The following is a 15,580-nucleotide window of genomic DNA, read 5'->3' on the forward strand; positions in this document are numbered from 1 at the left end:
GGTGAAAACAAAAGGTTTGAGTCAGGAAAAGCTGTTCATCCTTTACTTTTAATTTTGCACAGTCTTAGATGCTTTCCCATGTTGCTTTGCATAATTCCCAGTCATTAACACTGATAACACCTTCATATTTGTCATTAGAGTGTTTCATTGGTCTTATATGAATCATAATTAATTCTCCTGTTGTTAAAATAAGTATCACCATACTTTCACGTTTTGGATGTTTCCTAAGTATGAAAACAGCTGCCAGAGGATTTTTTCAAGATTGCCACAAACAGACTTTGATACGAACAAACGGAGGAAGAGCTTCATCCTCATTGGTTTGTTTTTTGACCTATTCTTCGTCTGTCTGAAATGATAACCCTGCCTGTACAATTGTGTGTTTGTAACTTGCAAACTTCAGCACTCAGCACGTATATATCAAACACTGCAAAATATTCCGACATGCTTCCCAGTAGAAGAACAACCAAGGTAAGTCACCAAATCAGTGATTAGGAAAATGAAAATAAAGTGTGTAAGAATGAAAGAGTCTGATCGCCTGATGTTCTCCTATGATTTTATTCAACGTTCAAATGAAACTGATTTGAAATGTAATATTTGAGTGTTTCCATGGTCTTTCACCTAGTAAACCCTCTTCCGAGAAAACGGACTTGTGCGTGTTTGACCTCTTTAGGTCACAGGCCTGTTTGGGTCTAACTCAGTTACCGGTAATCTGTGATCTTTTGTTTGTGTGGTTTGAGTATTTATGGAAAGCTGGTAAATTAGTTATTTAGGAACAATTATTAATGCTCCGTTGGTGGACTCCACGGTTTTAAGATTATTTGTGATTAAGTGGGATGTATTTAGGAACATTTATCTGTGCATATCGATGGTTTTTAAATCATTAACGGGAACTGGGAATTTCCATGCTTTCACATTTTGGATGATTCTTAAATTTGCACAAAAAATATTTTCCAACATTGCTTCAAATGGACTTTTGTAGCAATTGAGGACTGAGGAGGAGCCTGAACATCAGATATTTAAAGCAGAGTTTGTGTCGTCTCCAACTGGAAAACACAGACGGTGAGTTGCTGGTTTGCTCTCCAAAGCTTCTTTGGACATTCAGAAGTTTATATTATTTTATACAAATGTTCTGAGTAAAGAATTCTTTCTATCTTTTTTTTTAAAGAAACAAACATCTCTGCTGTGATCTACAGAGGACAGATTGAGAAGATGGCTGTAAGTTTATCTGTTTCCTTTTTGTCCGTCAGAATCTTTAATATGGTTTCCACCATTTCATACTAATGTTCACCTCATTCTCTCTTTTGTGCAGATGTTGTTGTTGGCGGCTCTTATTCCTGTTTTATTGGGCTGTGAGTGCGATCATGTAGACAAGCCGGTCGACTGTTCTGATGTCTATAAAGCAGGAGAAACAGTCAGTGGGATTTACTCCATCTATCCAGCAGGAGACGTTCCTGTCTGGGTTTACTGTCACATGGTCTCAGATGGGAAAGATGAAGACAACGGAGGATGGACGGTACGAATGTGACTTTAGATCAGGAAACACACATCAGAACATACATTATGAATTATATATTTTATATAAACCCATCACAGGTGATTCAGAGGAGAATGGACGGCAGTGTGAATTTCTATCGGCCGTGGAAACAGTACAAGAGAGGATTCGGGAATGTGGAGAGCGAATACTGGCTGGGTAAGATGTGTCGTTTTTGTTGTCTGAATATCTGGAGTAAATCCACCGCGGCTCTCAGTCTTTAGTATCACACTGTCAAGTCTGAGGACTTTTAAGTTGTTTTGAACATTTTAATGAGAAGGTGAGATTTTAAACAGTTTCGACTCAAATCAATATTTCATGTCAACACTGATGTGTTGATAAGCCGTGTAATCAGTGGTATGACTCTTAATGTCCGACTAGTTTGAACTTGTTCATCTGTCTTGACTCAAAGCTGTTTGCAAAAAAACTCCTGAAGCTGTACAAGTGGGCTAATATTTCTTAACCAATTATTTACTTATGTGGTAGTTAGGCATATAATAAACACACTCAGTTGTTATCTCAAAATAAGCCCCTTCGGGATGATAAAAGACCTCTACAATTCTGTGTGTGTGTGTGTGTGTGTGTGTGTGTGTGTGTGTGTGTGTGTGTGTCTGTGTGTGTGAACAGGGCTGGAGAACATGTATCAGCTGACACGTAACAGGAAGTACATGCTGAGAGTGGATCTGGAGGACTTTGAAGGAAGGAAGGGTTTTGCTCTGTACTCGTCCTTCTCTGTGGATTGTGAATGTGTTGGATATCAGCTGCATGTTTCAGGGTTCACTGATGGAGGAGCAGGTAGGACACTTTCATTCATCCTCATGAAAACACATTCTAGTTGAGTTATTGTTCTTAATGATGCTCTTCTTCTCTACAGGCGACTCTTTACCTGGCCATAATGGATACAAGTTCTCAACCTTTGACAAGGACCAAGACACTTCAGATACTAACTGTGCCAAACAGTATCTCGGGGGATTTTGGTACTCAGCCTGTCATAATACAAACCCCAATGGTGTGTATTTATGGGGAGAAGATCCCACTCATTACGCCATTGGTGTTGTTTGGTCAACCTGGAAGAATTACGCTGTCAGCATGAAATCCATCAGCATGAAGATCAAACGTGTGTCTTAAAAACGTCAGTGCTTCTGCCGGGGAAACATTGGACTTCATCTTTTTTTTGAAATTTTAAGATTTTCTTATCTCTTTCCATTGTGTAACTGAGCAATATTTGAAATATATGTTGGCTGTTGGTGTTGCACATTTTATTTTGGTAATTTCTAATGTTATGATATGTTACTATAGTGTTACTAATATTAGGCCTCTCTTCAAAAACTTTCAGTAAACTTGAATGAATGAATGAGGCATTTATATAGCGCTTCCATATGTACTACTGTACACCCAAAGTGCTTTACAATCATGTCAGGCTCTTCATCAACTTATACAATGAATGCCCTTTTCTTTAAATTCAACTCAAAACTAGACATATATGACAGCCCTGTTGGTTGAGTTTGGGTAAGGCCAGGGTTTTAGTCTGTAGTAGTGTTCGGATATATCACATATTGGATAACATTTACCTTTTCAACAGATGGTCTGTTGAAAACAGTTTATATGTGCCAAAGAAAAGTCAGGTAGTTAGAAAAAAAAGTTTGTGTTTGTGAACACTTTTAAATTACCCAAACATCTTAATTTTGGCCAGATTTAGTTTAAAATGACATCATGCCTGTTCATTTAGTTGGGTAATAATGTTTGAGGCCAGTGCAGAAGTTATGAACTGACCAGCCTATGAACAGTAGTCTAATATAACAGTCTTGACACTCCTGGTGGGTTGGAGATACTCTTAACATCAAGACTGCTGTTTTTGTCTCAAAGACAGTGATGACCCAAGATGAACGATCTTGTCCTCAAAACTCTTCTGGATCCTCATGTTATAGCAAACATTTGCTCATCTGCTGCTGCTGTGTTCGGTCAGCTCTTGCAGCTCTCATTGCCATTCTGTTATCATTCTGACCTCAGAATTCAACTATGGCTTCTGATCAGGAGTGTGTTTACCGTACAATGACGTAACTCACTGCTTAGCTAAGAAATCAACTAGCTTGTCACGACTGTTTCCCGAAACCATATTGTCGCAAAGTGGTCGTTCAACCATGTTGATTTATGTCACGCACGTGGTGGAGTAATTAACTTCTGTTTGAGATTTAATTAATGCTAGATGTTTTGCAATAAATTACGGACATGGCATCTGAGGACTATTTCTAATTTTTCTTCGCTTTGTTTCCAGATTCAGTCATAGGCTCGTTCTTACGCACTAGAGCTTGTCACACATGCACACTCTTCAAAAACGACATTCATTCTCTTGACAAACTAAAAGACGTAAATAACATTTGTATGTATTCTAAATAAAAGATATCGATTGTACTGAATGTCAACTTGCTTATTTTGCTCAAGATAAGGATTTATTTTCCACATGTCTTGCAAAAAAGAAACTGCTTCTATCCACATGTCGAGAGCTGTTGCTCCTATCACACAACTTTGCGATGTTCTGTGTGAATTAAAGTGATTCGATATCTCATGTTTGTTGTAAATGGACTATATAGCGCTTTCGCAGACCGAATGGCCACCAAAGCGCTTTACATACATTCACCAATTCATACACACATTCATACACCGACAGCAGTGTCAGCCATGCAAGGCGCGACCCAGCTCGTCGGGAGCAGTTGGGGTTAGGTATCTTGCTCATGGACATCACGACACTTGGTCAGGTGGAACCGGGGATTGAACGAACCTACAAACCTTTCGGTTTGTAGACAACCTACATGAGCCACTGTCGCCCCTGTTGTCATTTGAGTTTTTCAGTGGTATTATTTCTACAGCAGTAAAAGTAATGATCATACACATCTTTGAAATCAGACAAGTACTCTGCTTTATATAGGATCAGGGAATCACCGTACCATGACATTTTGGATGTTTCCTAAATGTGAAAACAGCTGCTGGAGGATTTTTCCAAAATTGCCACATACGGACTTTGAGCTTGAAAATCAGATATTTAAGAACTGTTTGTGCCATCAAAGACTGAAGAACAAAAATGGTGAGTCACTGTTTAATTCTCCAACATTTAACATAGACAGTCTGGGCATTTAGAAGTTGTTACAGATTTCTTAATAAAATTATCTTTGCTGTGAAACTGCTGAGGAGAGATTGAGAAGATGGCGGTAAGTTCATTGGTTTCCTTCATTATGTCAATCACATTTTTAGAGACGGTTCCACCTTTCAGTGTGATGTTCATCTGTTACACCCCGTCTAGGGGGAAAGAGGGCAACATGAAAGAGACAAAGATTTGCAGAGATTTTATTTTTCTTAATTTGGGACTTATGATTCAGGAGCTGACCAAGCCAAAATAACAAACATAACAACCTTGTCTTAAGGTTGTCAAAACAACCTTGGGGTTTGCGTGGTGACCAACATGACATCATGACTTTGCGTAAACATACACGCCACTTTCAAGTCAAGTGGCGTGTTATCTATACGCATTTTGAGCTATCCGCGTGTATGTCTACGCCATTAAATGTCCGAGTGATTCCGCGTGTATGTGTACGCCGTTAAATGTCCGAGCGAAACGAAGCAAAATCTATATCTACATCTGTGGAGCGATATTTATTTTCCTAGGATGGTAGGAGAACACTCATAAATGGTATTAACCCCAGTGACGGGTAGGTTTAGGGACGGGGTTGGGGTAGGTCATATATCTATATATACATAATACAGTAATATAACGTTAAGTCAAAGGCGTTGATAAACACGCTGAAAAGCGATTATGCGTGTTGATAGCACGCCAAAAATGGAAATACGAATTGGCGTGTCATACATACGCCATTTCATGAGATCAGTCTGTGGTGACAGGCTCCGTACCAAAATGCCCCGAGATGCAGTTTGGCACAGTTCTTCTCATAAGTGTCTTGGTCTTTGTCAAAGGTGGTGAACTTCTGGTCATTATGGTAGGACAGAGAGTCTCCTGCAGAGAAGAAGAGCATCATTGAGGACATCAGGTGCCGGTTTCACAAAGATAGACTTTGACTATGGCTTAGATATAGTAGATAGTCAGACTTCAGATCGACATCTAAATCAGACCGTTGCACAAAGCAGTGCAGTTTACCCCAGCGGAAAACGTGTGTGTGTTGGAGGAGTATAACAGTTACAAGGACATTTTACTTGGGAAATTTAGCGGAGAATGTAGTAACAAGAAGAAATGTTTTATTTGGAAAAAGATTGCTACGACAGTTAACAGCGTTAATCCGACTGTTCAGCGGAGCGTTAAAGACGTACAGAAAAGATACAAAAACATGGTACAAGATGCCAAAAAAGAAATATTTAAGAGGAAATATCTTAAAAACCCTTTTCCTTCTCATAGCTCTCTCCATAACGTTGTCAGCAAACCACAAATTAAGAGCTATTTACCCTTTTCTTTTGGCTTTTGTAATGTAACTGATTGTTACTGCTGGTTGCCAAGGTAACAGAGTCTTAGACCTGAAAATTAAACTAGGTCTAAATTAAGTCAGTCTTTATTTTTGTGAAACAGTCTAACTTGCACTAGACTCTATGAGCAAATGTTAGACTTGTCTAACACTATAGACCGGTCTAAAATGGCTTTGTGAAACCGGCCCAAGGTGTACAATCACTCAACTGAGAGTGATTTTTTTAATTTGAACAAAAGTGTCCTACCTGCTCCTCCATCCTTGGACCCTGAAACTTGTAGTTTATACCCGTCAGATTCACAATCCACAGAGAAGGACGAGTACAGAGCAAAACCCTTCCTTCCTTCAAAGTCCTCCAGATCCACTCTCAGCATGTACTTCCTGTTACGTGTCAGCTGATACATGTTCTCCAGCCCTGTTCACACACACACACACACACACACACACACACACACACACACACACACACACACACACACACACACACACACACACACACACACACACAAAGAACATGTTCAACCAAACACATAATCATCCACACAAACGGACACACACTGTGAGATCTTACCCAGCCAGTATTCACTCTCCTCTGAAACACCTGTGATGGGTTTATATAGAATATATGATTCATAATGTATGTTCTGATGTGTGTTTGATGATATAAAGTCACATTCGAACCGTCCATCCTCCGTTGTCTTCATCTTTCCCATCTGAGATCATGTGACCGTAAACCCAGACAGGAACGTCTCCTGATGGATAGATGGGGTAAATCCCACTCAGCTTTTGTCCTGCTTTATAGACATCAGAACAGTCGGCCGGCTTGTCTTCATCACGACTGCACCCGCTCATCAGAACAACAGAGAGAAGAACTGCCAAAAACACCATCAACTACACGAGACGGAGAGAAAGAGATGAACATCACTGAAATAAAGCTGAATCCCTTTGTAGGAATGTAGACTTATTGATGAACTTACTGCCATCTTCTCAGTCTCTCCTCAGTAGATCACAGCGAAGATTTGTTTTATCAAGATGAAAATAATAATAAAAAAATCATATGCCTGTTTTCTGAAAGTTATATAAATGTCTGAATGTTCTTTGAGGTAAATGAAGAATAAAACAGTAACTCACCCTTTGTGTTGTTCAGTCTGACACAAACACTCTTTATATATCTGTCAGATTCTCAGACTCCTCCTGTGTGTTACAGAAGAAATTTACTTTACGAACACCCACATTTTGGATGCAAATGAAAAAGGCATCTGCAACCTTGATGTAAGTTAAACATGCAGTGACAGACACAATTGTATTTTATATATTCAGTAAATATGACTGTATCCGTGTGATTTATTTTATGTTTGTAGTTTGGATTAACTCCACCATGATTAATTATCATTTAGGGTGTAAATGTGGTCTCTCCCATAATCTGTTAGATTTAATAAATGTTTCGTTTTGTTCGACATGCTGTGCTTACAGTGATTCAGTGCCCGGATTTCCTGCTTGCAGCTATATTCTTATTATTATTCCTGAATTGTGACCCTGGACCACAAAACCAGTCACAAAGGTTGAATAAGGCTGAATAAATAAGCTTTCCATTGATGTATGGTTTGTTAGGGTAGGACAATATTTGAATACAACTGTTTGAAAATCTGGAATCTGAGGGTGCAAAAAAAATCAAAACATTGAGAAAATCGTCTTTGAAGTTGTCCATTTATGTTTCCGATTTTGCTGCATTTACTCACAAAAAATATTTTTTTATATATATTTACAGTAGGAAATTTACAAAATAACTTCATGGAACATGATCTGTACTTTATATCCTAATGATTTTTGGCATAAAAGAAAAATCCATAATTTTGACCCATACAATGTATTTTCAGCTATTGCCACAAATATACCTGTGCGACTTGTGACTGGTTTTGTGTTCCAGGGTCACAATTGAAGTCTATGGCAGGACATAGAAGTGTTTGGTCAGAAATTGTGAAAATTGGCACATATATAGAGGAGAGTCTGAACATTGACCATAGTAAATTTGGAATCACTATCTCAAACACTATAGTGCCACCAATGGGACAAATAACACACTCATGTTTGCTTTAATATCTTTTGAACCGTAAGAGGGATTTATTTTTTTCTGCAACTTCCACAAATTTTGTCTAGTCTGCCAAAATAATGCTTTGTTTCAGAACAGCGCCAACTACTGGACAAGAGATTAATTTTTTTGTTTGTTTTAATGTATAACTTTGTCTCTTTAGGTTCTGCGTGACAGAGTGATACCCAATTTTCATGTCGTAAAATACCACAAAGCATGTAATTGGCTCTAAATACCAAACCATTGGTCCAAATAACTTCAAAATTGCCATTTGGTGTATTTGTCCATGATGCCATCATAGTGCTTGAGGAAAGTCATGTATCCTAAAAAAACGTCTCGGGTTACGACTGTAAACCTTATTCCCCGAGAAGGGAACGAGACACAGCGTCGATAACGACACTATAGGGGACCCGCATAGATCCACGTCCAATGGGCCAAACCTCTCGCATATCGACTTCACCACCTTGGTGTGAAGTCTCCATTCCCTGGGCCTCAGCCCTGCCTAGACAGGATTTCTGCCCCCCGATTCTGGTCCCCTGGGACATACGTTGCTCTGAGAGACAACTGTTTCCCCTGGGACCACAGAAGGATCTGATGCGCCAGTCTGGATAAAGTTAATGGTGATTTAAATAGTACACCACTGACGTATTGTCTGTTCTCACAAGAACTTGGTGACCCTTGAGGACTGGGAGGAAGCTCCTCAGAGTCCGGAAGATCACTAACATTTCTGGGCAATTTATTTGCCAAGAAGAGTGATGGTCCTGCCACAGACCTCTCGTAAAGCGGCCTCCAATGACAGTGCCCCAGTATGTGAGGGATGCGTCTGTCAAAACTGTTTTCTGGCGACATGGCGCTCCCAGCACTGGACCTTGGGACAGGAACCAAGGTTTCTTCCATAAAGATAGGGAAAGATGGCGTCTGCGCGTAACCCTTATCATGCGGAATGGGTTCCCCCTCTGGGAAAACCCCTTGGTTTTCAACCACCACTGCAGGGCCCTCGTGTGCAGCGGGCCAAAAGGTATCACATTGGACGCAGCTGCCATGAGCCCTTACAATATCTGAAACAGTTTCACAGTGATGGCGGAGCCTAGCTTTATTCTAGTCACCGTGGCCAGGAATCGTAATCAAGTCCTGCACCACCCCTAGGAAGACCGTTCGCTGGGCCGGTGCCAACATGTTTTTCTTTGTGTCTCAACCTCAAGCTCTGAATGTGGCCAAGGACGACATCTCGATGCTAAAATGTCGGTTCCTGAGACCAAGCCAGAAAAAGCCAGTTGTAGATGTAGTTTAGCACACGGATGCTCTGGAGCCTCAGCCGGCCAGGACTGCATCCATGCACTTGGTGAAGGTGAGAGGGGAGAGAGCTAGGCCAAATGGAAGAACCTGATATTGGGACGCTTCGCCCCGGAAAGCGAACCTCAGGAACTTCCTGTCTAAGAAGGCTGCCCGCTGGCAGCAGATAAGGTAGAGAAAGTGCCGAAGCGGTCTCAATCCCCTCTGCCAGCTCCATCTGTGAGCCCCACAATCTGAGCCACCACGCCACCTTAACGGACGCGGGACCCGAACCACGGGGAGCATGAGCCTGACCGGCTTCATTGAAAATGGCCAGGCAGGAGCGCAGCACATAGATAGTGCTTCACAGTGGCCGGAAGCAGACGCGTTACACTAAGAGGCGTTCCCCATCACAGGTGTCAAGTAACTGAGTACAAATACTTTGTTACCTTACTTAAGTAGAAATTTTGGGTATCTATACTTTACTGGAGTAATTATTTTTCAGACGACTTTTTACTTCTACTCCTTACATTTTCACACAATTATCTGTACTTTCTACTCCTTACATTTTAAAAATAGCCTTGTTACTCCTATTTCATTTTGGCTTGTTTTCATTCTGAATTGTCATCGTTCAAAAAAAAAATGCCTATCCAGATAAATCGTGCCGGAGAGAGTGAACTTGATTATGGTTGGATGAGAAGTATAAACATATACCATTCCGACACCCTATTGGTTTGTACGCAGTCCATCGCACCTGCAATGTGACATTGTTGCCATTAGCTATACTAAATAATTGAGCATAGTATATACCAGGAAGGTATCAATCAAGATTATGAGTTATTTTTATTTTTTATTTTTTGATTAATCGCTTGGATTAATCATTAAATTTGACATCACTAATGTTTATTGTATATAGACAATAGGGGTGTAACGATACATGAATTCGTATTGATCCTTTCAGGTACAAGGCTCGTACAGCGCTAGGAGATCCAGTAGACAAAGCATTTGAATTCTACACTGAAGTAATAACATTGCTGCAAGATCTAATGAGGAGCATTAAAATTTCTCTATTATTAAGGGACAAAACTTTCGCTGACGTGGAAACCGGGAGAAATATTGTTCCATAAATGAACTAGTTATAGGCTTCAAGTCCACAGATCAGCAACATTCACCATGGATAAGTAACACTAACTAAAGAAATAGCAGAAATAGTAAAATGCTTTCAAGTACATCACAGATCTTTTTCCAGCACTTCAAAACTCAAATATTATCATATTTAAATGTAATTTTTAATCTGATGACCAAAACATTATTTGTTCATCCTTCAAAGATTACCCCTATTTATAAAACTAAAAGTTTCAAGATGTAGGAAAACTCACACTTATTTATAAATATTGTTTCTTTTAATAAATAGGAAATTTCTCTGGCATTTCTTTCTTTTTGATGTATCAAAAATGTACTGAACCGTGACACCACTGTATCGTATAGAACCGAACCATGAATTTTGTGAACCGTTACACCCCTAAAACCATACAAGGGTAATTGTTACTAAGCCTGCCCTGGGTACACCAATGTTCTTGTCCGTTGCCTTCACAGATTCCTGCAGCTAAGCTTATGTACATTTACATTCCAATAAAGGTTATTGATAACATGCTTCTAAAGTTTGACTTTTTGCACAGTTACAATGCTTATAGGCAACTAGTCGTCATCATATCTTCCGCTCCATGAAACACGTTAAAGGGTTAGTTCGCCCATTTAAGACATGAAATTGTATGCAATCCTTACCAGCACTATAGTGCATACACACTGACCCACAGGGGCGTAGCACAAGATCCTGGGCCCTATGTATAGGCAGTCCTGATGGGCCCCCATGTTCCAAATAAAATATATTCCAGACTTTTCAAGGGCCCTCTCTCCCCTTGGGGCCCTGGTAATCAGTACTGGTTTTACCCCCAGTCCGACGCCCCTGCTGACCCACTCTGTAGTCACCTCCCTGGTCAGAGTTCTGGCCGCTGGAAGTTTTTCAATAAAGTACTCCCGGTTATTTTCCGGGGCCACAAAACTGTGCGTTTTTACGTGAAAAAATTATTTGCGTTTCAAAGCTTGATTAATTTACCACACAAAAAACACGCCGGTCAAAATTCATACCTCAGTTTTAATCGGCACTATTTTCTATCCATTTCTATCAATCCGCGCTGCTGTCAACGTCAACAGTGCGCACGTTCCGATCAGCTGTTGATAGCGCGACTCGCTGACAACATGTCTGACTGCGAAACTTCTGATGATGAAACGTCTCTGGTTACTCACGTAATCGTAGTTCCCTGAGAGGAGGGAACGAGACATTACGTATGGGGAAATCCATTTTCCTCGAATCATGAAGTCTGATAGAATAGCTCTTTTGCTTGCAAATAGCCAATGGTAGTCCCGCTATCACCTGATTGGCTGACACTGCTCAATATAGGTGACGGCGGGCGCCAAAAACCTCAGAATCTTAGCTGAACGAGAGTAAGGAACTGTGAGCCCCTTCCCACACGGCAGGTTACGTAATGTCTCGTTCCCTCCTCTCAGGGAACTACGGCTACGTGAGTAACCAGAGACGTTCCCTTATCGAGTCGGTCTCTCGACATTACGTATGGGGAGCAATAAAACCCCCGCCGCGTGGGAAAAACCCCCCAGCTAGAACGAGCTGAAGATAGCACAAGCGCTAATCCCTATACAGCTCAGGAACCGCCACCGGACCTGGTCGAAACAACCTCTTGGCACAGAGCCAAGTCGGCAACCGCACCAACGTGGCCCCTCCCACACAGTTAAGCAACACTGAACTGAATGAGTGGGGAATTGCAGCAATGTGATTGGTGCTTAGGAATACACTGCCGGCTTATGAATGCGGGCATAATACTAAGGAACACAACATAGAGAATAGATAGCTTTATATTTCTAATAACTCACGCTTAGTCGGAACCGCGGCTAGAGTGTGCGCCACTAGGGGCATGTCTAGCCTAGTCCAATGACAGCTCAGCTTTCTCTCCCTGTACTGACAGTACATGCGGTGTGAATGAAGGAATATTCAAGTTATAGAATCTCGCAAAAGTATTACGCGACGACCAGCCTGCCGCAAAGCAAATGTCCTGGATAGACATACCTCTCGCCCACGCCCATGATGACGCCAAACTCCTAGTGGAGTGGGCGTGCACTCCTATAGGGCAAATAGCTCCCCGAGAAGTATAAGCCAGTCGCACAGCCTCCACTATCCAATGTGATAGCCTCTGTTTCGACAGCGCGCCGCCTTTCTTGGCACCCGCGAAGCAGACGAAGAGCTGCTCTGAAGTTCGAAAATGGCTAGTTCTGTTCACATAAGCACGCAGGGCACGCACGGGGCACAAAGCGTCCTTCTGAGACTCTGAAATACTGACCACATCGGGGCAAAATGCTGGAATTGTAATCACCTGGGCTCTGAATGGAGTTGAGAGCACTTTAGGCGAGTATCCGCGCTTGGGTAAAAGTCTGACCATGCAATCTTCCGGTCCAAACTGCATACATGCACTGTTCACTGACAGAGCCTGCAAGTCCCCCACCCGCTTACCGCAGGCTAGCGCAAGCAAAAGCGCCGTCTTGAATGAGAGAACTTTGATGTCACTAGACTCAGCTGGTTCGAAAGGCGGGTCAAACAGCGCACTAAGCACTAACGACAGGTCCCACACCGGCACCTGACGAAGGCGGGGGGGGGAAAGCCGCCTCGCTCCCCGGAGGAAACCCGTTATCAAAGGGTGTTTCCCCACTGAGTGGCCATCTACATTACGACAAGCAGCAATAGCGGCCACGTAAACTTTCAGTGTAGATGGCGAACTGCCAGCATCCAGACGCTCCTGTAGGAAGGTCAAAATAATGGCGATATCGCAATTCCTGGGGTCCTCCTTTTTGTCAACACACCAGTTAGCAAACACCCTCCACTTTAGAGCGTATAAGCGCCTCGTTGAAGGGGCTCTAGCCTCTGCTATTGTCTGTAGTACCCGCTGTGATACTCCGTGCTGATCTGCCACACGTGCAGGTCCCACAGCTCCGGGTTAGGGTGCCATATGGTCCCCCTCGCCTGAGATAGGAGGTCTCTTCTCGGCGGTATCCGCCACGGGGGAAAAAGCGCCATGTTCACTAGCTCCGGGAACCACGGCTGGTTGGGCCATTTCGGCGCTACCAGAACCAACGCACATCTCTCCTCCCTGATCTTTTGCAGCACCAGCGGCATTAACTTGATCGGAGGAAAAGCATACTTCCGCCCCTTCGGCCAGCGGCTCGACAGTGCGTCTCCCTTTAGAGGGGCCGTCGTCAATGCAAAGAACAGCGGGCAGTGGGCGTTCTCCTGCGATGCGAAGAGATCGATCTCCGCTTTGCCAAACAGATTCCAGATCATGTTTACCGTCTGCGGATGAAGCCTCCACTCTCCGTGCACAATGCCGTCCCTGGACAGCATGTCCGCGCCGCAATTCAAACTGCCCGGCACATGTACTGCTCGAATCGACAGTAGTACTTTGTCCGTCCATAATAATAGCCGCCTCGCTAGCCCCTGCAGGGATCGCGAACGTAAACCTCCCTGGCGATTTATGTACGCCACCACTGCCGTGTTGTCCGTTCTGATGAGAACATGACGGTCTTTCACAAATGGGAGGAACCCAGGCAGCGCTAGATGAACCGCTTCCATCTCCAAGCAGTTTATATGCCAGCGCGTCCGATCTCCTGTCCACGTACCGAATGCCGGTCTGCCATCGCAAAGGGCTCCCCAGCCTGACAGCGACGCATCCGTAGTGACCACTACGCGTCTGACCACTCTGCCCAAAGCAGCTCCCTGCTCGAACATGGTCGTGCCGAACCACGGTGCTAGAGTCTCCAGACATGAACGCGTAACATAAGATGTTCCGTTCCCGCTCTCCATGCCCGCGGCTGTACGCGCCCCTGTAACCAGTGCTGAAGCGGTCTCATGTGTAATAAGCCCAGTCTGCAGACGGAAGCTGCAGCTGCCATTAGACCGAGTAGCCTCTGAAACGTTTTTAAGGGGATGGCTCTGCCTTGAAAGAATAGGGCTAACACTCTCTGAATCGACTGGATTCTCGCCTCTGATAGCTTCGCGATCATAGTGCGCGAGTCCAGCACCATACCGAGGAATGTGATGGACTGGCACGGTTGAAGCGCGCTCTTCTGCATGTTCACAGACAGTCCCAAATCCGTCAGGTGAACGAGGAGTCTGTGTCTGTGTTCCACAAGGACACTCTTCGAACGCGCGATGACTAACCAGTCGTCGAGATAGTTCAGAATGCGCATTCCACTGAGCTTCAGGGGAGCAAGCGCTGCATTCATGCACATTGTAAACACACGGGGTGCCAGGGCCAGCCCGAAAGGCAGCACTTTGAACTGGTATGCCACACCCTCGAAAGCAAACCGAAGGAAGCGCCTGTGATGCGGGGCTATCTGAATATGGAAGTATGCATCCTTTAGATCCACTGCAAGGAAGTAATCGTCGGGCTGAATGTGCGCGAGGATCTGCTTCACTGTTAACATTTTGAACGCGCGTTTCGCGAGCGCTTTGTTCAGTAATCTCAGATCCAAAATAGGGCGCATACCTCCGTCCTTCTTTGGTACAAGAAAATAACGGCTGTAGAAACCGGAGTTTTTCCGCTCTTCGGGAACTATCTCTACTGCTTGTTTGGCCAGGAGAGAGGAGATTTCTTCCCGAAGTAATGGGGCGCTCTGTTCTGACACCTCTGTCAAAATCACACCGCCGAAGCGGGGTGGTCTGCGAGCGAATTGGAGCGTATAGCCGCGTTTTATCGTGTTTAACACCCACATTGAAGCCGTCGGTAGTGTTGACCACGCACTCAGGTGACTCGATAGGGGGGGCTTTAATGAATGCTGCGGCGGGGGCTGGGCGCCAGCCACCGGGGAAGCATTGGCCGCTATATTGAGGGCAGATGGCTCGTCCGCGGCTCTTAGCGCGGGGACATAAATAACCACCTTCTCGGGTTTCCCCGAGCTTCCGCTCTGCGAAACGTCTCCCGGGGGAGAGGTTTTGCTTATGGCGCGGGTAATAGTGTTGGGAGGAGGAAAGCTCTTTTGCTGAGACATGTAATGCACTTTGTTTATTGAAACAGAACACAGCGGTTTCAAAATCAACACATTCTCGTCGAACTCTGGGCGGGAACACGCCCTCTTTGCAGCGGGTCCGACGAACAC

General features: G+C 43.5%; 1 protein-coding gene and 1 pseudogene across 2 annotated transcripts; one reads left to right on the forward strand and one right to left on the reverse strand.

Moving 5' to 3' along the window:
• Window positions 1-840: 840 nt before the first annotated feature.
• Window positions 841-4,097, forward strand: LOC143706542 (microfibril-associated glycoprotein 4-like). The gene is made up of 5 exons (XM_077198533.1): window positions 841-1,215; window positions 1,310-1,513; window positions 1,594-1,690; window positions 2,159-2,326; window positions 2,406-4,097. The coding sequence occupies exons 1-5, from the start codon at window positions 1,210-1,212 to the stop codon at window positions 2,657-2,659; spliced, it is 729 nt and encodes a 242-aa protein (XP_077054648.1). The 5' UTR covers window positions 841-1,209; the 3' UTR covers window positions 2,660-4,097.
• Window positions 4,098-4,807: 710 nt separating this feature from the next.
• On the reverse strand, window positions 4,808-7,026 carry LOC143706771 (microfibril-associated glycoprotein 4-like; annotated as a pseudogene). Its single transcript, XR_013193023.1, has 6 exons — window positions 6,975-7,026; window positions 6,679-6,888; window positions 6,569-6,598; window positions 6,245-6,412; window positions 5,395-5,537; window positions 4,808-4,825 (listed from the first exon to the last, which is right to left on the reverse strand). The product of XR_013193023.1 is annotated as a microfibril-associated glycoprotein 4-like (transcript).
• Window positions 7,027-15,580: the final 8,554 nt, after the last annotated feature.

Source organism: Siphateles boraxobius, unplaced genomic scaffold, assembly GCF_051911475.1.
Source record: "Siphateles boraxobius isolate OS27281-9 unplaced genomic scaffold, OSU_SipBor_1 111, whole genome shotgun sequence".
NCBI classification, from domain to species: Eukaryota; Metazoa; Chordata; class Actinopteri; order Cypriniformes; family Leuciscidae; genus Siphateles; species Siphateles boraxobius.

Bases quoted from the DNA above. Each gene is read 5' to 3' on its own strand.
- LOC143706542 (XM_077198533.1), top strand. The intron at 1,514-1,593 runs GTACGAATGTGA...AACCCATCACAG, and splicing joins AAGACAACGGAGGATGGACG to GTGATTCAGAGGAGAATGGA. The intron at 2,327-2,405 runs GTAGGACACTTT...TCTTCTCTACAG, and splicing joins GTTCACTGATGGAGGAGCAG to GCGACTCTTTACCTGGCCAT.